This window comes from Trichosurus vulpecula, chromosome 9 (genome assembly GCF_011100635.1).
Source record: "Trichosurus vulpecula isolate mTriVul1 chromosome 9, mTriVul1.pri, whole genome shotgun sequence".
Taxonomy (NCBI): Eukaryota; Metazoa; Chordata; class Mammalia; order Diprotodontia; family Phalangeridae; genus Trichosurus; species Trichosurus vulpecula.
Window position 1 is genome coordinate 57,833,915 of NC_050581.1, and position 24,706 is coordinate 57,858,620.

Below are 24,706 nucleotides of genomic sequence, written 5' to 3' on the forward strand. Positions count from 1 at the left end.
AAACTTCATTGACTAGTCTCAGCATTTACATCTGATGATGTGATCGAGTAGCCTTTCAGTTCAGCTATCTTCTAAAAGGTAGCTTTAGGTATATATTTGAAAGTTATATGCCTGGAAACTTTCCTTAACCACTAATAATGCTTGTCAGTAACAGTTGTTTTCAAACATTGTATAATTTCCTTATTTGACTATCTCAACCATAATAAAGTTGTCATTCTATTTCATGTTTTTTTTAATTTAATAACTACAGACCTTCAGTGTTATAAATAATAGAAAGAAAGTACCCATCATTTTATGTGGACATATAAATAGAAAGAATGAAGAAAAGTAAAGGGAAGTACAACTAGTCATTCCAGAGTATAAAGACACTCAAGGAAATCTAATATTAAGATAATCAGATGGCAAGAATAGATAGTTAATATAAGATGAAAGATGAAAAATGAAAATATTCTTAAGAATAGGAAAGGGTGTTATTACCAAATATCTTCTTCATTAATTAAAGATTTATCGATGCCAGGTATTGGAATTATAAGAGAAATATTATAGTGCTGTCACTTCGGGAATTTTTCTCCCCTAGTTAGGGAGAGAAAACATGAAACTAGTAACAATGCAAGGAAATCTATCATTTGTCTTCCTACTAGACTTAATCAGTCAGTGTGTGTTTATTAAGTGCCTGCTGTGTGCCAGCCATTTTGTGAGGAGTTGGGGATAGAAAGATAAAAATGAAATGGATTTTACTCTTAAGGAGCTTACATTCTAGAGGGAGGGATAATATAGTCTAGACTGTGATTTCATTGTTACAGGAAACCTCTTAGTGAGAAAAATCCTTTCAACAATCCATTCTATATAGAGAACTGTATTTTAACAATATAAATCTGCACCTTCTATATAAGTTATAGTTATAAAGTTGCCCAGAACACTTAAGGGTTAAATGACTTACCCAGGGTTACATAGCTAGCATGTTTCAGAGCCAGAACTTGAACTCAGGTCTTTCTGGTTCTGAGGCTGGTTCTCCATCTGCTATGCCACTAGTCTGTCTTATATGTGCATGTGAATATATGTGAAATATATCCAGAATAAATACAAGACAACCTTCTTTTTTTCCCCTGTAACAGCTGGATAGACAATAAGTTTCATGAGGAAAGGGGAAATATCTTACCTAAATCTTCCACTGAATTTGGTGTTTTGTATACAGGAGGTGCTTAATAAATGTTTGTTGAATGCTTAACTGAAAAATTGAATCATATAGAACATAAGTACACTAGCATATGAGAGAAAGAAGAGATAATTATGGAATAGAATGGTGGGAGAAATTCTTATAGAAGTAGTAGAGCTCAACCTGGCTCTTAAAAGGAGGGTGGAATTTAGATAGGTGGAGATAAGCAAAGTGGCAAGAGAGCAGTATGAACAAAGGACTGGAGTTGGAAATAAATATGGTGTGTTTAGAGGACAGTAAGGATATTGGTCTGGCTGAAGTACAGGATTTATATTGGGAAGAAGTGGTAAATCAGATTAGATAGGTAGAATGGGACCAGATGAAGCAAAGCCTTGAAAGCCAGGCCAAAGTTTTATGTGTAGTGTCCCCTAGACATTGAGGAAACAATAGATTATTTTGAGCAACGATCACATTGATGTGTGATGAGGATTTTAGTTTGTTGGTGGTACTCAGGATGGATTCATAAAGGAGATACTAGAGACAGGTATATCCACTAGGAAGCTGTTGTATTCAAGTTATAAAGTGATAATCCCACTGGATGGGGTAGCAGTGGGAAGGGAGAAGGGCCTGGTGGCCCAAGATATACTTTGAGTGAAGAATCAGCAGGTCTTGAAATAGATTAGGTGTAGGGCATGAAGTAAAGAAAAGAATAAAAAATAACTCTCAAGTTTCAAAATGGTGGTAAAGTAAATGAAAATGTGGAAATTGAGAGTTTAGTCAAGATTGAGGGGGGGGGAATGATTATTTTGCTTTTGAATGTGTTGAGTTCAAGGTTATGGTTGATGTCCTGTAGACAGGGGAGGATATATGACCATAGCTTAGGTGAAATACTGGGGCTGGAAATGCAAATTTGAAAATCATCAGCAATTTCTCCATTTGATAAGTCATTTTATTATTCTTCTGATTTGTTTTATTTCCTTCCTACTCTTGTTTTCTTTCAGACTATAAATAAAAAGTTCCAAGTCTAGCAATTAGTTTTGTAGTTTATAATTCAGGGTTAAAATATCTATTTCTAGACATTCTTTAAGAAAATGTAGAATTTCAATGTATTGATTGGATTGCTGATTTTTTATTCTTTTTTATCTTTAAAAAATACTGTTTGTTATATGGGATAGTTTTCTGGGAGGGAGAGGGGATGAGATACTGGAAAAAACTAAGAATATAAAAAAAAGACATCAATAAAACCATTAAAATAATGTAGAAAACCACCTGTTTTGAATGTATCAGAAAGTAGTTGGCTATATTGGGCCTTTTGAAATTCCTTCCAACTTTGATTCAGTGCATGATTATTCCTTGATAATACTTCTTTTCAATATCTTTGATAGTCCTGTAATAGCAGGACTATTTATTTTTTATTTTTTTTAATTAAAAAAAATTTTAAGGGCTATGTTTTTAATTTTTTTTTTTAGCTTTTTGAAAAAAATTTTTTTAGTTTAATTTTTGGTAGCCATTTCTGTGTACTAAATGAAAAGTCAAGTAGGAGATTTGTAAATAACCAGTTATATAGCAAAGGTCCTTGCTTAAAAACACAGTGGGGAGCCCTTGAGCTGCTAGTTTTTTACCAGACCATGTTATAGTCTATCCGTGATGTCATTAGTGATGTTTATGGGCTATATTGGAGACAAATTGATTGAAGTGGAAAGAGGCCACTATTTTAAGCCACTTGTAAATTACTTACTGGGCTAGAGGGCTTTTTAAGAAACTAGTACATTTTTTCCACACACAGGTCTTCAAGAACCCTCACGAGGTGGTGACCGTGCTTCTGATTCAGACGTTGAATGCTTTGGTACCCTCTCTGCCAGTCTGCCTTGACTCTGGTGTAGAGAGAGCAGGGCCTGACACGAGGCTCATGAAGCTCCTGGAGCTCTATGACACCACTGCTCATTTTGCCAAGGGCCTAGAGATGGCGCTTCTCTCACACTCTCGTAAGGAGTTTATCTCTCTCTCTGTCTCTGTCTCTGTCCTCTTTGTCTAGCCTCCACCACCCCACCCCACCCCTCTCTGCTTGTTGTTTCATTTGTCCTTTTTGGAGATTGCAGAGCATGGCTTTGTTTGCTTTCTAAGATAACCAGTTTAACAGAAATAAAAGGAATCAACATTCCTAGTCTCAATAGGTAATTAATACTTTAATATAAAAAATTGTCGCAATTTTAGTCTTTTTTGGGGTATCCATCACACAGTAGCAACCAAAGGCTAGTTGCACTTTATTTAACCTAGGAAATCTTGTTTGTTTCTCAGTGAGCTTTGAGATTAAATGAGACCAGGTAAAGAGAACAGTTGGAAGCAATGTGCATCACGTTGGAGGTATATTGTTTCTTCAAGTCTTCTTGGGACTTCAGCTAATCTGAACTAAAATTAGACTTAGAAGAAAAAATAGGCTTAGGAGTCAGGAATCTCTTCTGATCTCTACAGTGGCACTAGGTATCCTTGGAGAGGAAGAAATCACTCTTAAAGTATCAGCTATGTAAATATCGAGATAAGTATTTGTGAAATACCTAGTTAGAGGATGCTCTCTTTTTATGGAGAAGCAGGGAGGAGAAGCAGTGACTGATTAGGTGGAGATGGAGGCTGTTTCAGGACTAGGGGTTAGCACGGTTATAGGATCATAGATTGAGAACTAGAAAGGATCTTAAAGGTCTTTTAATACCAGTCTCCAAATAAGCATGGGCTATTGTAGCCATTCCCCTGTGTACTATATGAACAGAGAGAACTCTTCATTCTCTTTTGGGCAAACAGTACATAGTGTGTTGTTTTCCTAGTCATTTTTCCATCCATTTTAAAGCATCATAAATTTTTAGTTACATGAACCTTGTGACACATGTTGGTGTCTAATCCGGAAATTGCCTAGGTAAGGACTTGTTCTACCATTTGGTTGGTGTGTGTCACTGACTTGGTTTATTTAATAGTTATTCTCTTTAATTACATTTGCTTATAATTGCTTGTACATTCCAGGGAGTGTTTATTGTTCAGTTTCTGGTGATTCATAAGGTATTCTTGGCGCATTCACTGGTCAGGCTTTAATTATGGGAGGCAGGAGATCCACTGTGGATATTGCAGAGAAGTAATCTCCAAAGGAATGGGATATAGTTGGCACCAAGATTAAGAGTTGTGAGATTGGGCATGCCACTGGAGACAGGGTGGAGTGAGGTTAGAGGCAGATGAATCAGTTGCATTCATCTAAAGTGGTACTAGGTATTGGAGAAGAAGAAATCTTTTAAAATATCAACTATGAAGGTTCTTTTTTGGCCCGTGATTAGAATACATCAGACAAAAATATGAAATGCCTACTATATGCGAAGTTCTGGGGATACAAAGATAGGCAAAAGACAGTCCCTGCTCTCAAAGGTGCTTCCAGTCTACTGAGGGAGACAACATGGCAAACAACTGTGTACAAACAAGATACATACAGGATAAATTGGAAGTAATAACAGAGGGAAAGCACTAGCATTAAGGGGGATCATGAAAGACTTAGTGAGGAATTTGGGATTTTAGCTGGAACTTAAAGGAAGCCAGGGAAGGCAGGAGGCAGAAATGAGCAAGAAGAAAATTCTAGGTATGAGGGACAGCCTTTGAAAATTCCCAGAGTCCAGGAATTGAGTGTTTTTGTTCAAGGAACAGCTTGTTGACTTGACAGATAGACATAGATGCACACACATTCATATGTGTATATTTGAATACTTCATGTTAGAGTCTATTGTTTTTTTCCCCTAAAGCACCAGGAAAGCACGAGAGACTAGAAGTGTTCCCTAATATTCAGAGTTATTTCTTAGTAGCTCACCTTTTAGTTGTTCCCGTGATATAAGCCGTTAAAATTTATTCACTAGGGATGCCTAAAACTAGTAGATTGTGAGGTTAAGGAGCTGATGTCTTTTAACAGTATTCTAGTAGCAGAACAGGCAAGGCCTATGTTTATTTAATAGTCTGTATTTGCAAGCCAGGGAGTTGACTGAAATGTTTTTAGAAATGATTGTTGTTTGAAGAAGCCTCCATGACAGAAGATGCAGGTGACAAAAGGCTAGTGACATCATTTTAAGAGTTATTAGGGCATTTTTCAAGTACTTGAACACTAATGTAGCAGGTAGAGTAAAAGGAAAGTTGTTTACTTGCTGTTTTTCAGAAATTTGGTTTAAATTGCTAGTTGACTTGTCTTTCAAATTGCTGATTCCTTACAGGAGAATACAACTTGGTGAAGGTCATGGAACTGGTGGAAGCTGTGTATGGCCCATACAAACCCTACCAGCTACAGTATGGAGAATTGGAAGAGAGTCATCTCCTCATTCAGATCAGTGCTGTCCCTTTGGTAATGTAATAAATCTTGTACATTAATCAACACGTATTTAGTATTTCTGTACTAGATATTCAGGTGAGTGTTGTGAGGACTACAAAGAAGTATTAAATACAGACCCCACTCTTAAGGGGATTTACAATCTAACTGTCAATGATAGCACAACGATTTCCTATTTAAGGATTCTTTGGTAAATTAGAGGCTTAAATGTTCTGGATAAACTGATGACTTTCTAATACTTAGCAAACTTCTTTTTAAACAAAGCTATTAATTATCTAAGGTAAGATAAAAATGAATGTAGACAAATAGAATTCACAGGCAGTTCAATAAGTTCAGTGGGTGGGTGCTAATGGGAAAGATGTATCATTTCAATTTAGAACCTTACCTTGTTTTCAAGTGTCTAGGAGTCTTGACAGTTTCTAAGATGATCTTAACAGTGGCAGTCTTAATTTGCTATTTTTACCTTCCCTAGACTTGTCTCATGAGTTATTTTTTGCCACTGGGCAAGAGGAGAATATTGTCATTGAGCTGTATTTATTTTCTCCTAGAGAATTTGATCACCAACTAGAAACCTATGGGAGTAGTCAACTTAAAAGCTATTAAAGAGGAAAGAAATAGAAAATGTTGGTTTTAATAAAATATGCTTTTTTGTCAAAAATTTATTTCTACAATCATACTGATGTCTTAAGCACGTCTTCTATGGTTACGATTTCTAGGTGCTGCCACAGTTTTTGAGTATGTTCCTGTTAAATGACTTGCTTGCTGGTGGAGTTTAGAGGTCCTAGAATTAAATTCCCTTTTATTCTCCCCAAATATTTATAGTATTGGTTAGTCTAGATCAGAGGTGTCGCACATTTGCACATGCAGCCAGTGGGCTGTATTGTGGCAGGCAACATTCCTGAGTGTAACCTGAACCAGATTAAAATGTAATTGGGAGGGGCAACTAGGTAGCACAGTGAGTAGAGCAGCGTCCCTGGAGCTGGGAGGACCTGAGTTCAAATCCGGTTTCAGAAACTTGACACACTTACTAGCTGTGTGATCTTGGGCAAGTCACTTAACCCCAATTGCCCTGCCTTCCCCCTCCAAAAAAAAATGTAATTGGGAAGTATTTAACAAAAGAAGTTAAAAATGCAGTGGAACACAGTGTATGTGTTTTCCTAAGGTCAGTGTCGATATGCAGTCCACAGGAATCCATGTGCATGATTTAGTGGCCTTGATTTCTGTTTGCCTTTGGCACCACTGGTCTAGATGTCCTTGTGTCTAATGCAGCTTTTATTTTGTTCTTGTTTGGTGACCAGGAACATTGGGAAGTTATTGACTGTGTTCAAGAGCTGAGCCACTCAGTGAATAAACTCTTTGGTTTGGCCTCAGGAGCTGTGGATAGATGCATCAAATTCACAGATGGACTGGGGACTTGTGGACTTCTGTCAGCTCTGAAATCTCTTTTTACAAAGTAAGGCAGTACTACCCCATGTGGAGAAATAAAAGTAGAAAGGAGCCTAATGGGTCATTTGGTAAATGAATGCCTAAGTCATGGAAATTCTAGAATCTTGATAACGTATTCCAGAGTAAAATTGCCCTGATGGTCAGTATATTTTTCCTTATGTTAAACTGAACAGTCTCTTGTTGTAGTAAGATTAGGGAGAGACTCCTTATCATCCCAGAATTTCTGGACAAGCTATTGAGAGTTCTGAAATTCAGCAAGAGGGTTTTGTGACCAAGAGTGAGTTAGTCAGTACCAAGTATAGTTAGAGGATTGTTAACAGGCTAGAAGAGTTAGTACCAAATTCCTTTTATGCTATAAATATGGTTTTTATACCTAAACCAGGAGAGTTGAAACAGAAAACTATAGACTAATATCCCTAATGCATATCAATGCAAAAATTTTCAATAAAATATTAGCAGAGGCTATAGCAACATAAGAGAAAAATCATATATTATAACCAGGCTGGATTTGGAGGGTTGGTTCAATATTAGGAAAATGATAATAGACCAGATAGAGAACCAGAAATCACAAGATTATATCACTAGATACAGAAAAAGCTTTTGACAAAAAACAATACATATATCCATTAAAAACACTGAAAAGCCTATAAATACATGGACTTTTCCTTTATGTGGTAAATTGTACCAATCTGAAACCAAGAGCTAGCATTATGTGTAAAGGGGAGGAGAAACCTGAGGCCTTTCCATTAAGGTCAGGGGTAAAGCAAGGATGTCTTTTATTACCACTATTCTTTGTTATAGTGCTAGAAATGTTAGCTATAGCAATAAGACAAGAAAGAGGAATGGAGGGAGTATGTGTTGGCAAGAAGAAAACAAAATGATTGTTTTTTTGCAAATGATGTGGTTTACTTTGAGAACCCTAATGAGTCAACTAAAAATTAATTTAATCAATAATTTCAGCACAGTTCTAGGTTATAAAATAAAGCCACATGGATCATCAGCATCCACCTACCAAAGGATTAATTTATAGAGCTAGAAAAAGTAATAAAATTATTCTGGAGGAACATAAAGTTAGGATTCTCAAGCAAAATAATGAAAAAAAGTGAAAAAGTAGGAAGCCTAGCAGTACCAAACCACAAACTGTACAAAGCAATAGTCATTAAAATGATCTGGTTCTGGTTAAAAAAAAAAAAAGGAATGTAGTAGTTTCAGCTGTTTTAAAATTTAAATCAGTGAAGAGGGAGCATCATTAAGATTTTTGATAGCACTTACATTTAATGGGACTATGAGTTTAGGACTGCCTACAAGTACTCTTTATAGGCAGAAACAATTTAAATTAAAGTGACTCGACAAATCTAAATTAAATAAACACAAATAATATTTTTATGAATGCTTGAGAACTGTAAATATATAATAAAGTATAAATTTGCTGAGAAATTATCCACTCTCCCCACCACAACCCCTCAAAAAAAAATAAAGGGTTGAGAGTGAAGGAATGTTGAAAGCTATGAGAGTGGTTAGCACTGGATCAGGCTAGTCTGGGGCAATTTAAGAGAAGTGATAAAAGGAGAAAGAACATGGTTTGATGGAAAGAAGAGTGAATGTGAGGGCGTTCTAGGTTAGGGAAAAGGCAGGTGTAATGAGTCTGTGGTGAGAGAGGGTAAAGCACCTGAGGGAGATGTGAATGGCTGGAGCAAAAACAGCGGTGTGGAATGTAGCAGAGGATAGAAGCAATTAGATGAGGAGAGGGCCTTGTAACACAGTGATAAAGAATTTTAATTAGGTATGAAATTGAGAGGCATTGGAGGGTTCCAGGAAAATAAATTATATGATTAAAGATATAGTTATACTATACATAAACTATATATATACATAGAACTAGATATAGTATATGTATATATATGACCACATATATAGTATATATATATATACACACATACTATATATAACTATACTATATATAGTTACAAATACTATAGTTGGAAATCTTTGTTATGAAATGCCATGCTATTCTTTTGTAATGAGTATGAGCAATTTTACTAAATTTTAAAATGAAATTAGTCAAAAATGAAACTTGCAAATAATTCCTGAGAACTCAGGCTAACTTGGATTCTGTCTTCTAAAATGAATACTCGTAATTTGTTGTTAATTTTTTCCTCTTTTTTTATAAGAGATTTTATTTTAAAATTTTTATTGATATCTTTTGTCTTTATGTCACTTTAATTTCCAGATAGATCTTTTCTCTATCCCCTTCCCAGAATGCCATCTCTTTTAATGAAGATTACAAAAGAGAGGGGGAAAAAAGCAGTTTAGCAAAACTAGCCAGTGCATCCACTGAATCTGACAGAATATGCAGCATTTTACACTCATACTCCCCAGCTGCTGCAGGAAGCTGCCTTTTTCCCCTCTTCTCAGGGCTCAGCTTGTGATGATTCTTTTCCAGAGAATGACGTAGGAACTGTCCAGAAATTAATCATACTCATTTTCTTGGAAAACTTTGACACATGAGATTTGGGTAGTGCGCATGAATTGTTGTCTAGTATATCCTAAAAAATTCATATTTGTCATAGTGGCAGAGGTGACAGAGTTATTCATCCTCTTATAGCTAAAATGTACAATGAAGACTATCTTCTCCCACATTCCACTGCTGGTTGAAGATTCCCTCCCCTTCCTTAAAGGCCAAGAAAGTTGTTAACCTTTCTTTGCTTTAAGAAAAGAGACTATGGAGGCAGCTAGGTGGTACAGTGAGTAGAGCACTGGCCCTGGAGTCGGGAGGACCTGAGTTCAAATGCAGCCTCAGACACTTGACACACTTACTAGCTGTGTGACCTTGGGCAAGTGACTTAACCTCAATTGCTCTGCCTTCCTCCCTCCCTCCCCCCCAAAAAAAGAAAAGGGACGATGAGTGGAGTTTTAGCTTCTTTCTTTCCTCTTTTTAAAAACTAGTTTATAAAGGTGAGAGGAATGTTCTCATGGACAGGTGAGAGGATTTTGAAAAGGGAATTAGACTGGCCCCTTGTCATATTAATAAGCTTTAAGCAGTGTTTCCCCACTGGACTTTTAGGTGGCTTCTCTCCCCTTTGCCTTTAGGATATGGCCCAAGGGGAGCTTTTGTACTCTTCAGTCATTCTTATGTTCCTTCTTTGAGGAAGTTGTAAGGGTCTTTGTTGTGTAGACAGATATGTTAGGGTGCTCTTTACTTCTAGAGAATCCTTGTAGCCCACAGAAGACATGTAGCTCTTCTTTCTGTCATAAGGACGTTCTTGTACTTTAATATACGTTATTTCATTTTTTTTCCTCATAAAAATCTTGTGTGGTAGGTAGGGCAGGTATTATTATCTACTTTGGACTAAATGATATGTTAACATCCCTGATATATCTCACATGAATGTGATTTATAAATTAGTACTAAAGGATAGGGGTTAAACCTGGGATTTCAGTGATGTAGGGACCTCCCAGTAAAGACTGCCCTCTTTCTGCAGGATGGGTCCTTCTCTCTAATTTGTAGTCTTAGGGAGCGACCTAGAACACCAAGAAGTCACACCACTCAGAGGCAGAACTTGATCCAGGTCTTCTTGGCTCTGAGGCCAGCTCTCCATCCTCTCCCCCACACTGCTTCTTGAAATGAGGCTGGAAAATGAATAGGCCCAGAGATGCTAAGGGGGTTGACCCAAGACAATAGTGAAACTGGAACCAAAAGCATGGTCTCCTGGCCTCTAGTCCACACTCCACCATACCAAGAGCACGTGGAAATTTGGTACATGCCAGCCATTGGCCTCGGTTGTTTGTTTTCAGCCTGCATCAAAGATAGGAAAGGTCAGACTAAGAATGTACAGCTGGACAGGAAGCAAAAAATGTCATCATTATACGTATATAAGGCTAGAAAGAACCTTAGAGGTCCTCTTGTCCAACCTCTTCCTTTTTAGATAAGGAACGCTGAGGCCCAGGGGGAAGAAGTGATTTAACCCATGGCAGGCAAAGCCAGGGCTGAATCCTAGGTCTCCTAACCCCAGCCCCGCCCTGCCCAGTCCAGTGTGAGTTATTTATTTTGATCCAAACTTTAATCAAGAAAGGCATTTTTTAGGTAATCAGCTCTTTGGCCAAGATCTCATATTTATTTCATGTGTCTTCTAGATTTGAGGGATTTACTGAAAACTTCTCTTCCTTTTTTTCCCTCAAAGGTATGTATCTGATTTCACTAACACCCTCCAGTCTATCCGAAAGAAGTGTAAACTCGATGATATTCCTTCCAGCTCCCTTTTTCAAGAGGACTGGACAGCTTTCCAGAACTCTGTGAGGTAAAGTTCTGTAGTATGTTCTATGAAAAATGTGTGTGACTTGTAATTTTTCTTTCATTGACTTTTTTTTTTAAAAAGGCAAAATGAATGCCATAGACAAAACAAAACTTCTTTCTCCATTATCTCCCACTGTCCTTTCCCAGATTCCTGCAATCTTGGGGAAAAAAAGAAACAATTCTTTTGAATTCTTCTTGTACTTTAATAACTCTTAATAGTTTTTTTTAATCTGAATGGCTTAATACTTCCTTACCCACATAGCCCAGTTTGTACAGAGCCAAATGTATTCCTTAAATTAAAAAACAAAACACTCCAAAACACAATTGATTTAGCTCAATAATGTCTTCTAGTATAATTGAGTTAAGTCGAGTGTGGTGGGCAAACAAATTTAAATCGAATGAAGGAAATGAAAAGACATTTTCTTGTTTGGAAATCTAAAATGATTTCCTTTGTTATCAGTTGGGACAGTTAATCATAAGAGAACATTGCATTGTCTGGAAAGGGCAGTGTGAGAGAGGAAGTGACTTCCCGAAGGGGAGTCAGGACTAGAACTTGTGTTCAATGAAATCTCTTTGGGAAAGCCTTTAACATGTTAGTCATCAGGCTAGGCATACTGACGTCTCATCCTCAGGGGGTTGTTGCAGGAACATTTGTTTAGAAAGCCTCAGGGTGATGTGAGCCTAGATTTGTTAAGGAGATTTGGGTCTGCTTGGAAGATGTATAGAGGTTAGCCGGGAACCACTTTGGTCTAAGACTCCCCTGTTACCCTTTACAGACCCAGACCCCTGCTATAAAGACCACTGTGGCTTGGCAGGCTAACTTGTTCTGCTTCCCCTTGGTCCACAGTTTCTTAGTGTACATTGAAATGGTGACAAGGTAGTTGTGTTGTACCTAGAGGGTGATGGAATGTTTTAGTTCTCGTAAACCTTCCTTATGATGGAATGCCTAGATACCCTGCTGATAGGCACTTTGGGAGAAAGTTAAAAGTTAACCAGACTTGGGATATTTTTAATCCCTAGAATCTGTCCTGACATTTTGAATTTGGTGTTAAAGGGCTCAAGCTTTTGAAATTTGAAATCTGACATAAGATGCCTTGAAAATCAAAGGACTAATAATTTCTAACATGATGGCCTTAGCAACTTATCTCTGAAGAATGAGTAGATTGTTTCTCATTAAATTTCCGTGAAATCAGAGTCAGAAAACTCTGAGATACAACCCTAATATCAAGATCTAAGTTTTGTATGGTGTCTCAATAAATTTTAAATAAAACATTCTGACCTTACAGAGCACTTTTTCCGAAGTATTTTTCTACCACTCTTATTTTTAAAAAATGTTTTATCGATGCTTTTTTCTTTTTTTATACTTACTGTCATTTTCCCACCAACATCTCCCTTCTCCCAGCCATGTGTTGTACTGAATGGAACCTCTCTGCTAAAGAGTTGGAGGCACACTTTCAGCGTCAGAGCTCTGGAGTCATGACTGGACACTGCCTTGACCAGAGTTTTGAAGTCTTCCAGTGTTATTTTCCTTTATGTTATTGTATTCGTTGTGTAAATTATTTTCCTGGTTCCGCATTTGTTCAAACAAGTCTTTCTAGGTTTTCCTGAATTCTTATCTGTCATTTCTTAGCGCACGATGACTTTCCCTTACATTCATATACCGTAATTTGTTCAGTCTTTCTCCAATCGATGGCTACCTAATTCTTTCTCCTTTATCAAGATGAGATTCCTTAAGCAACTCTTTGATTTATTATTACTGGAACTCCCAGAGAAGGGAAAGCTGATTCATGGCAGAGAGACCCGGGACAGGGAGGATTTCATAAATACATAGCATTTACCTTTTACATTAATCACCAAAGGAAGAAATGTTATCTATCAAGTCATTAAATAGTTAACTTTTCCCCTGGATGTACATGAATAGTTGGGGTTTTTTGTTAATGAGACAATGTTCATCACGTAAGTGTCATAATTCTGCATACTTCAATTTTTTAAGTGCTTTTTCTTTTGCTTAGGATAATAGCCACCTGTGGAGAACTTTTGCGGCATTGTGGGGACTTTGAGCAGCAGCTAGCAAGCAGGTAGGGAAAGATTTGTGTTATGATTTTCTCTGTTTAGAAGGAAACTTGATTTTTAAAAATGTGTGTTATAGGCATTACAAGTCTATCAAATCCAAAACCTATATAGCTCAAGACTTATTGATATGTACCTGCATAAAATTTATATTATTGATGTTTTCATTGTCATTATCTTTACTGTCTTTATAAAACATCAGGCTCTGTGAGAGGCCATGGTTCTGTCTAGTGCTATAGTAAGGGTTAATAGCATAGCTTTGTTTAGTCATGGTCAGTATAACTTGCTTGGACCACTGAACATATTTTCCCATAGAAATAATGTTATGAATGGTGGTTAGGTTGCCAGGTCAGGCCTCAAAAATATATTGAATTCACAATGTAGCCAAACTGTGGTATATGTCTGAGTTTTAGGTGCTGAGAGCAGGAGAGAGGAAAGATAGTTTCCTAGGCAAAAATTTGAGATAGGTATTTTTTTACATTCTCCATTTTCTGCACTGATACCGCTTTCCTCATGAACTCACCAACTCCCCATGTTCTCTGAGCCTCCCACTTCTGTACCTCAGCCAGGTCTGCCTTTCTCAAAGTGTTTGATATTCTAAAATTACTCCCCTCACCTCCCCCAAAAGAAGCATTCCCTCAGTGTAGATTACATCAGCTAGATTTTAGAAGGAAAGCAATAGGATTGAACTTACATGGATATATTAATGACTGATAACTTCTTCGAAGTTATTAGCATTTTAATTGGTGGAACTGGAGGCAGTATAAAAGTGAAATGAAAAAAAAAAGGAAACAGTATGGAGTGTGATGGGGAAGATGTTTTTGGATGGGAGAATTACCACACAATTTGATCATATTTCAGAATTTGTCCCAATGGTCAACTCCTTTAATCTATTTATGTCTTTCCTATCTTCTCTCTTTCTACTTATAAAACCATATTTTTTCTGAAAGCTCATTTTTTATAACTAATTTCATGGTAGCTACTTTGTTATTGAGGGATCCAGGGCAGGTCAGGGATGACCATAAGTATGGTTTGTTTGTAAGTCAGGATTATCTTCATAGGCTGACAGTGAAGTTATGTGAATAAATAGATTTACAAATTATTATCTGTATGTAGAACAGAATATACAAATAAGAGAAATGAATATTTACCATGAACCCATAGTCAATTTTGTTGACAATGAATGAGATAGAAATTAGATTTGGTAAGAATTTCTGGAAGAGATAGATATTAAACTTAAAAGTTTTAAATTGGAGCTAGGAGTAACTGAACATGGTATTTCAAGCATCTAGAGTCTGAGTAAAAGATTTGACTTCTCAGAGTTTGAAGAAAGAAGAGGCTTGAGGCCGGGGCTTCCTGTGGTGATAGAAATGGAAAGGAACAAGCAGATACAAAATATTGTATGCTTAGGCTGTAATCCTATAATCCTAAAAACATTGAGAAATGAAAGGAAAGACAATAATCTACCATGTGTTCTCTCTGTTAAGAAGACAAAATGAGTGACACTGGCCTATAAAGCTTATCTTATCTCCCAATCTATCTAAAATATGGAACACACACTTCTAACGAAGACCACTCCCTTAAACAGCAGAGGCAGCAGCTTGAAATACTATGGAAACCGCTTCGGCCACAGGCTTGGAATCTGTCATCCTTCTCTTGTAAGATTGCCATATTGCAGAAGCTGATAATTTAATGATTTTGTAGTGAGTAAAAGTGGGATTGCATGGCTATTAGCTGAAGGATTTCCCATGTAATATGTGACTCAGCGATGTAAGTGTATGTTTTTTTTCCTGCATTTAAATGTTGCCAGTTCTTGGAAAGATATCCATACAATAAAATGTTGGGGACTTTTGCTAGAATTCTTTTGGAGTAGTTTAATAGGAAAATCAGACTTTGAGGTCCCGTATTCTATGAGCAAATCACTCGACTTCTTTAAAACTCAGTTTCCTTATCTGTAAAATGGGTATGATCATTAAAATTAATTAATTGAGGAAATATGTGAAATAGAAATGTACATTTTAAATACAATACTGTTAATGTAATAGGAAATCAGGTAATATGAGATCACAGTATTATTTATGGTAATTATTACGGTGATAGGAAATAAGATGGTAAATTATATTTTCTGATACTTCTCTAGATAAAAAGTAAATTAAGAGGAAAATGCCCTTAGCTTTCTTCGGAGACCATGTTGCAGTTAATGTGATTTTTAAACAGTTGCCATCTTTTATGTTTTAAAGATTTCTGACTCTACACTGCTCTTCAATTTGGATGTTAGGATGATATGTTGAGGTCAGTTCTATTGAAGTGATTAAGGCTTATGTTACAACAGCTATGCAATTGAGGAATGGCTCCCTGGAGAGCAAGGGAGGAAATTGATTTCTCATCTGTCTGATCACCAATATCAGACTTGCTCATACTTTGCATATAGATTTATTGTTTTTTTCATACATGAGGCCTAAAATTTCATTTTCATTCAACTGAAGGGGAAATCTTTGATGCATAACTCTAAAGGTACAAAGACTCCTTCTGCCTCTACCCCCAGGAAGTTGTTTGTGGTTGTAATGGTTCTTGAGGACAGTCCTGACAACTGCCTGGTCCCCCTTGAACTTATTCCTGTTTACTAGTTCATGTGCACTTTTAGGGAGTCAGTAATGTGGTAGAAAGAGCACTAAATTAGGAATTAGAACATCCAAGGTCTCCAGTTTCAGTAAACATAGTAAACATTTGTTAAATATTGATTATGGCAACGTACTGTGCTAGGCACTGGGTGTACAAAGACAGAAACAAGACCATCCCTGTCCTGAAGGAACTTACATTTTACTGGAGGAAAAATCCATTTTTATTTCTGTAGCCTTTTCTTCACAGTCATCCATTTTGTCCTGTTGAATTTAGCCCTTGTATGGCTTATGACTGTGGGAAATCGCTTCACCCCTCAGTGCCTCCATTTCCTTAGTTCTAATGTGGAAATTATATAAACATTCCCTAGTTGCTTCATGTTGATCCACTGGAGTTTGGTAAATTGCAGGTCTCCCTCTCTCTCTGCATATATATATGTGATATCATGATAATAATGCTCATTCTCATTACAGGATTTTGTCTACAGCTGGGAAGTATCTTGCAGACTCTTACAGCCCTCGTAGTTTGACTGGCTTTCAGGATAGCAGCCTGACGGATAAGAAGAGCTCTGTTAAAAACCCATGGCAGGAATATAATTATCTTCAGAAGGAGAATCCAGTAGAATATGCCAGTTTAATGGAAGTACTTTACACTCTCAAGGTATGAGGCGAGACGACAGTGTTCTTGGGAACAAATTCTTTTCCCTTAGCCCTTAGCTCTGAAAGTTTTTAGGGTCTGATGCTCTTCCCCTGACGTAGTTGTTCTTGCTCATTGTGTGACATTTATGCTCCTGCTTGCCCTGTGGCCATTGTTCTTTCCCATTTATACACTGAATCTCACTTAAGTTTGTCTGTCTGTGTTAACTCTGAGGAATTGTTCTTGGCATTTGGGGCTAAGAACCCTTTCAACAAAAGCGGTGACGCAAATAGTAAATTGTGGTTTATAGTGTGAATGGTAGCATTGATGATGTGTGGCCTACCAGTTTTATATGCAGAAATGTTTTCAGGAAATTTGTTATAAAAACTCCATACCGTCTTGTATTGAATCTTGTCCAGTGAACCTCATTACGTGTTTTTGACCATGCATATCCCTATATTATTTAGTCAGTGATTTCCCAGAGTACTACATACCCTAGGACAAGATCAGATCTTACTGCTGGTATATCATTTCTTGTGGTTTACCTGCTCTGTACAGCCTGGCCCCCTTAACTGGCTGCATTTGAGCCTGACACATATAGTTCTTAAAGTAATTTTGTAAATCCATTCACCCGTGTTTTTGTGATTAGGTTAAAATAACTTTGTTTATCTTTATTGCTAATCTGATTTATGTCTGTTTGTCTTAATTGACTCATTTATAATAGCAAAACTAAGGTTACATTTTCTGTTGTGGTATTTTCTCAGGCTATTTAGAATTCCTTGGAACTTACACAAGCAGTACATATGCTGGCTTTTAGTTAAATTTTATTGACTTGGCTTCCTTGGAAATCATGATCATGTGTGTATGTATTTCATGTACATAGATGTTAAACTGGTGATTTTTTTTCCTACCCCTTTCCCCATTCCCTGAATGGTTAAGAAGTTATAGGAAGATATATTCCTTAAACCCTGCTTTTTTGTGTCATTTTTCAAAAAACTATTGTCACTTAATGTCTTTTATGGCAGTCTGCATAGAACTTTGTATTTAGAACACTTAGTAAAAAATCTTGTAGTCCTCTCTGCTTATTAATATGGCCTTTTATTCTTCCTTAGGAAAAAGGCTCAAGTAATCACAACCTGCTGTCTGCCTCTCGTTCAGCCCTAACTCGCCTTAATCAGCAGGCCCACCAGTTGGCCTTTGATTCTGTTTTCCTGCGCATCAAACAGCAGCTTCTCCTAATTTCCAAGATGGAGGTTAGTTTTTTGAAGTCTCTCCCAGGACCCATTCTGATTTATTACAGATCCCTGTCTCCATCAGGAAGCCAACCATCTTTGGAACTCCCTCGGCACTGCTTCTTGTTTAAATGTAGGGCTAACATTCAGCTTTTCTTCCTAGGACTTTTAAAGAAAGTCTATTTTCAGTATCCTAGAATCTCACCTTAAGGATTTCCGTTTCTTCCATAAGTTATTATTGAATGTGGATTCCTTAGTTAATGCCATTAACTTGAATCGGGTTTGTGTCGCTCAGACCAGAAATGAAAGAATGGATGGAAGAGACGTTGCAGTGGAAAAATTGACAGGATTTGGTGGTACCATCAACAGAAGGGACACAGTTGTAATACACGTATATCCAGGGAACATATTACACGTCTCAGGGAGACAGTATGAAGGTAGATGAGACGACAATGAAAAATACCAGTCCATAGTTTCATTCTTATTGACACCTTCTACCTTGTTACTTCAGCCAGGCCTCCAGTTTTTCTTCTTTATACTACGTCTTGAGCACTATCACCTGATTCAGCTTCCTGAAATCCTTCTTCCTTCATGTCATTCCCTCCTTCACAATCTCCTTTAGGATCATGTCCAAACTCCTTAACCAGATAATTAAGACCCTTCATTGTCTGAATATGAGATACCTTTTCAGATTGATTCCCCACTATTCCACTATTGTATAAATCCCTTGTTCTGGCCAGACCTATCTATTCAGCAGTCTTCAAATAAGGCTGTCATTTATGTTAATTACTTTTTTTCATGCTACTCTTTTTTTTCTTTTTGAGGAGGAAAGGCAGGGCAATTGGGGTTAAGTGACTTGCCCAAGGTCACATAGCTACTAAGTGTGTCAAGTGTCTGAGGCTGGATTTGAACTGAGGTCCTCCTGACTCCAGGGCCGGTGCTCTACTCACTGGGCCACCTAGCTAGCACCCAACTTGCTACTCTCAAGTAGAATTCTTTCTTCACTTCTCACCTGTCATAATTCTGCATCCAGCTTAAATAGAAATAATCTCTTTCTTTTTATTGTTACTTATTGTCTGGCACAGAGGAAAGAACATTGACTCTGAAGTCAGAGGATGTGAGTTTGAATCCCACCTCTGAAACTTACCTGTGTACCCTTGGCCAAGGCATTTAGGTTCTTTCAGCCTCAGTTTCTCATCTGTAAAATGAAAGAATTGGATTAAATGGCCTCAGGGGTCCTTTCTAGCTCTAGATTTGTGATCCTGTGGCACTCCTTTTATACTGCTTTGTAATATAAGTACTTGTCATATCTCCTCTTTTAAACTCCTGAAGAAACGAAGGACTGTGCCTTTTTTAAAATCTTTTTACCTTAGCACCTAGAACAGTGCTTTGCATATAGGAGACACTCAGTAAATATTTGTTGAATTGAAAGAGTAAGTACAGATATTTGAAATGTTAATTTGTATTAAGTTAGAATTTGACTGATAGAAAGAAAAATATTGAGAACAAAGACATATTTGAAATCAAAGTAGGGAATTCATAGCAGAAAGTGTGAACCAGGGCAAGGTGACCAGAAAACTCTGGGGCAGGAGTAGAGAAATAAAGAGGCTTTCTATATAAAGAGTCTTTCCTCGAAGGGGGAAAAAATCAAGAGGAATAAGTTAGTGCTTGAAGAGGATTAATACTAAGAACTGACATTTGTATATAGCACCTAGGATTATAGGATGTGGATTTAGAGCTGGAGGAGACCTTAGAAGCCATTTATGAAGCCCTGTCCTCTCATTTTAGAGCGGAGGAACTGAGACCTAGAGACGTTAAATGACTTGCCCAGGTCATATAGGTAATAAGGCCTGGCAACAGCTGCGCAAATGTATGGATGAAGTCATGAAACACAAAAAGACACAGACGTGGGGCTAGGCGAGTCGTACAGTCTGGCTAGAGAGTGATATTAATGGGGACAATGACAGTCTTTTATACAGGTTAATTGCTGAGTCATTCTGACTTCTCAGAAAAAGTACAGTGATGTAATGAATTAATATAGAAAAAGTTTTTTGTCTCCTTGTTCCTGGGAATGAGATGGGAATGAGACACTCTTTTCCCTCAGTGCTAACCAAATTGAAACATCTCTGTACTTTCCCATGCGGATAATCATATGGAGACATTCTGTTCTTTCCCATGCGGACAGCAGCTGCGAAAGTGGGTTTTCTTTGCCACATCTTCTTCGCCTTAGATAGCGTTTGCCTTGAGTAGACCTGTCCTCAGATGGCCTTGCCTAGCAGAGGCCTCGGAGGCTGCCTTGCGGAGGTCTAAGAGGCCTAAGCAGGATATAACTGGCTCTGCACACAGGCTGGATTTGGAGTTCTGCCTGAAGTTCTCTGACTCCACATGCATCGCTCCTGACGTCGTACCACACGGTTCTGAGGTTTACAGAACACTTTAACTTTACGAAGCACATCATCTTATTTGAACCCCGTAACAACTCTGTGAAGTAGGCAAGGCAAGTATTGTCATTTCCACTTTACAGAAGAGGAAGCTAAGACTCGTTGAGCTTAAATGACTTGTCCACGGTCACAGGGCAAGTTGTGTGTCAGAAGTGGGACGTGCACTCGAGTCTCTCCTGGCTCCACGTGTAGTGAGTGCTCTGTAGGGCTAGACCAGAGGTTCAGGGCCACACTCTAAAGTTCAGATTCGATTAAGATCAGGCCGTTGACGGACTCAGGTAACTGACAAAGACAGAATTATTTAATAAAATTGATTTTCCCCTCTTCCTTTTCAGAGCTGGAACACAGCTGGAATTGGAGAGACTTTGACAGATGATCTTCCCACATTTAGCCTTACACCTCTGGAATATATTAGCAACGTAAGAGACATGGCATATTGATTTTTCTGGAACAGTCACAGCAAATAAAATATCTTTTTGTGTTTTGGCTGCCTGACACTCAAGGTTAGATAGCTGTTATCCTAGTCCTGCATTTTGTACCTTGACTTTGATAGTGTCCGTACTTAAGTAACATTCTTTAAGGGAAACTTATTTTAAAGAACTTTTGAAACACGTGTGGTAGCTAAAGGATGAAGGTGGAGTTTCATGAAAAGGAAGAAGGAGATACATTCAACAAGTATGTGGAAAGTTCCAGAACTAGAAGTGGGTGATGCTCTTTTGATTTTCTCAGGCCTTTATAGAAATGGGAAAAGTGTTGGCAGCTTCAAACAAATGAACAATCTTTATTATTTTTAGTCTTGTTTCAGTCAGATTATAGAAAAACTTATTCTAACCAATGGAAAATAAATGCTAATTTCAAATGTTCTGCTGCCTTCATTGGAGGGAGTATAAACTAGTAATGTTTTCCATAGGCTAGTAGACTGTTTGTACTACAGCCACACTGTTGTTGGCATTTATCTAGCACAGAGGTTCCCAAACTTATTTGGCCTACCACCCCCTTTTCAAAAAAGACAGTTACTCAGCACCCCTTGGAAATCTTTCTTTAACCCTTTAACATTTTTTAAAAAATTTAAATCATTTCCAAAAAATATAAAATATTTTTTTAAAAAATTACACATCTTAAATTTAATAATTTGTTATAAATTTGTGTTTTTCTCCTGCATTGAAGTTTTGATGATGCAGTATTGTGTCATGGAACCATGTAGTATCATATTGTAAACAAGTCATTACACGCACACATTCTGCCAATGCATGGACTGGATTGGAAAGAGATTTGTGGCAGAGAGATCAACCAGCAGGCTGTTTATTGTAGTAGTCCAGGTGTGAGTTAATGTGTACTCAGGTAATTGCAGTATCAGAGGACAGAAGGTGACTTAATGTGAGAGATGTTACTAAGATTAAAACAAAAGGACTTGACAACAACTGATTGAATGTAGAGAGTGAGAAAAAGTGAGAAGTTGAAGGTGACATTTGGGTTGTAAGCCTGGGGTATTGGGAGGGTGGTGCTATCCTTGAGAGCAGTAATGAAATTAGGAAAAGAGAAAGTCTGAGAGGGAGAAAGATGATCAGTTCAGTTTTGGATATGTTGAGTTGAAGATATCTGTGGGACATCTAGTTTGAGATGTCCAGCGAGCAGTTAGGAATGCAAGGTTGGAAATCAGGAGAGAGGTCAGGGCTGGATAAGTTAGATTTGAGAATCTTTAGGATAGAGATGATAATTGAATCCATGGAAGCTTATGAGATCACCAAACGAAATAGAATAGAGGGAGAAGAGAAGAAGGCCCAGGACTGAGCATTGGGGGAAACCAGTGGTTAGTGGATTTGATGGATGAAGATGCCCAAAAGGAGCCTGAGAAGGAATTATTAGACAGGTAGGAGGAGACCTAGAAGAGAGCAGTGTCAGGGAAACTGGAAGCGAAGAGATTATTAAGGAGAAGAGGGTGATAGGGTCAGAGGCTGCCAAGAGATCAAGGAGTATGAGGACTAGATGATTTTAAAGGTTCCTTTAATATCTGACCTTCAATGTTTAAACAGCAGGTTTAGGATTAGAAATTGGGATTCCTGACTTCCAATCCTCTCTGTCTAACCTTGTGTAAAATACCTTGTGGTGGGAGGAAACTAAGTCCGGTGTAGTTGAAATTACTGTACTTTTTCATCCTTGCTATTTTCTATTCATGTGCTTCCTAGGCGGTGTGCTGTCTCAGGATACACTAATGGACTGGAGCGAGAATATTGAACCAGCAAGGCTAGTCCATTTTTTGAGAGGCTAGAGGAATATATAAATCTGAAAACCAAAGAATTGTTTACAGCGTTCTTTATAGCTGAAACCTGGGCTTAACTTTTACATTTGGTATTTTGGGCATTGGTATTCTCTGAGTTTTGATCCATATTAAGCAGTGAGCCAGGATGGGATCTGGGAATTTAGCCAGTCTGTCAGCACTTGGCAGAGCTAGGCTCTGCTGTGCCTATGTGGTAAACTGAGGTATGGCAGCCACAACCCTAGGGGTTACATTAACAGCTTTTTTAAAGATTGCATTAACTCCATGGGACTACACCCTTGTGAGCTGCCAGGAGAATAGCAGTACTGGAGTGAGCTAGCACTCAGAGTCTGGGGCTGGATGTAGGGCAAGGATGAATCTCAGGCAGAGTTGATACAGCACTGGGATCTGAAAATTATTATTTGAATCTTCTAGTCAGAGAATGATATTCATGTGTAGGAAGCAGGGAAAAGCCTGTGGGTCATCTCTTCATCTCTTTACATATAGCTACATGTAAGAATAGCAGGAAAGTGAAAACTTTTGTCTTTGAATACAAGTGATAATGGTTACACAAGCACACAACTTAAACAGGTAAATCTGTATCACATAGGCAAAATATCATTGGTTAGGACAGTCTGTAACAATGGTCCGTGTAACTAAATTCTGGAAAGAATTTGGGTCAGAGCTCTTGTATCAAGCTATTTTGTCTCTTTTATTTGCCTTTAAATAAACATGCTAGCATAATTAATATATTATATTAAGTAACTGACTGCATCTTGCTAACATAAATCTGATACGATGGTCAAAATATCTGTTGGAAATGCAAGACTGCCATACAGGTGAGATCTCTGTGCTAGAGATAATGTAGGTTTGGTATGCTGCCCAAAAGGATAATAGCTGAAGAGTCTGTTTTGTCCTGAGTGAGGATGAGATCACCAAGGGAGTGATATTGAGAGAAGAGAGCAGCCACTGGGGAGAGGAGGGGATAGGGTGGTTCTTGTGGTTAAAACAATATTGTCAACTTCTACTCAGAATGTACAATCTGACTTTTAAAGTCTGAGTTTGCTCAAGTTGAGTAAGGACTTTGAATAAGATGGAATGCTGATTTCCTTTACTTTGCTACCAATTAGAAGAACAAACCAGCCATCTTTTTTGTGGGCTAGTAAAATGTTTGTACTTATTATGCCTGGACTTTAATGGTAATAGCACTTTATTTTCTCTTTAGATTGGGCAGTATATCATGTCCCTCCCACTAAATCTGGAGCCATTTGTTACCCAGGAAGATTCTGCTTTGGAATTAGCATTGCATGCTGGAAAGCTGCCATTTCCTCCTGAGCAAGGTAAGAGAATCACTTAGATGCTGTTGCACCTTGGGAAAAACACTGATCCAGATATTTCTAGCCTTGTGAGAAGAGAACACCAAATGTCACAGGATCGTAGATTTGTAGTGAGAAAGAACCTTAGAGGTCATCTAGTCCAAGCCCAAGAAACTGAAACTTGTAAAGGTTAAATGATTTTGCCTAGACTTTCAAGGATAGTAAGTGGAAAAATGGAAATTTGAACTTGGGTCCTCTGACTTCTAAATCCAGCACTGTTTGTAAAGCACCATGCTGTCCTCCTATCAGTGAAGCACCTTGATGCTTGCTTATGTACTCTCTTCCAAAATAGAAACTCATAAAGTGTTGCACTGGATGGAGCCTTAATTATTATTTGGAGTGTTTTATGGATGAAGAAACTGAAGCCAAAGAAAGGAAAACTCTTACCTCGGGTCTGCTGGCTTAACCCAGATTAGAAGCCAGTTCTTTTAATTCTCAGTCTTCTTTTTATATCCCTTTTATTAGTGAATTAATTCATATTAATAGAATCAACAATTTTGGATCAACAGTTGTCAGAAAGCTACTGCAGTGGAATTGTGAGTCCATAGTAAGGAGAAAGTATTCACTAAGATGTTTAACTAACATTGTTGATGTTTGCCATTCTCTAATGGGCATTTATAATAGAACAGGTCAGGGCTGATAGTGTTTATTGATAAGCAGACAGTGATAGGTTTAAGGTTCCTGGAAACTGCCTCAAATGGAGGGTCAGCTGATAGGCACAGGTTGGGTCAGAGGCCTAGAAAACAGAGATAAGCATTACTGACCTAAAGGGTGAAACGTCAGAATGTTCATATTCTCTTTGGGTAAAGTCAAAAGTCCTTGGGTGTAACTTAA

General features: G+C 37.7%; 1 protein-coding gene across 1 annotated transcript in view; it reads left to right on the forward strand.

The window, feature by feature from the left end:
- Positions 1-24,706, forward strand: part of COG7 (component of oligomeric golgi complex 7) — a 62,835-nt gene that overhangs the window by 34,037 nt on the left and 4,092 nt on the right. The window contains exons 7-15 of the mRNA XM_036738848.1: positions 2,943-3,141; positions 5,389-5,516; positions 6,800-6,954; positions 11,129-11,245; positions 13,254-13,319; positions 16,404-16,590; positions 17,679-17,819; positions 20,575-20,658; positions 23,722-23,836. Of these exons, the coding sequence (XP_036594743.1) occupies positions 2,943-3,141; positions 5,389-5,516; positions 6,800-6,954; positions 11,129-11,245; positions 13,254-13,319; positions 16,404-16,590; positions 17,679-17,819; positions 20,575-20,658; positions 23,722-23,836 (1,192 nt within the window). The remainder of the gene's footprint in view (positions 1-2,942; positions 3,142-5,388; positions 5,517-6,799; positions 6,955-11,128; positions 11,246-13,253; positions 13,320-16,403; positions 16,591-17,678; positions 17,820-20,574; positions 20,659-23,721; positions 23,837-24,706) is intronic.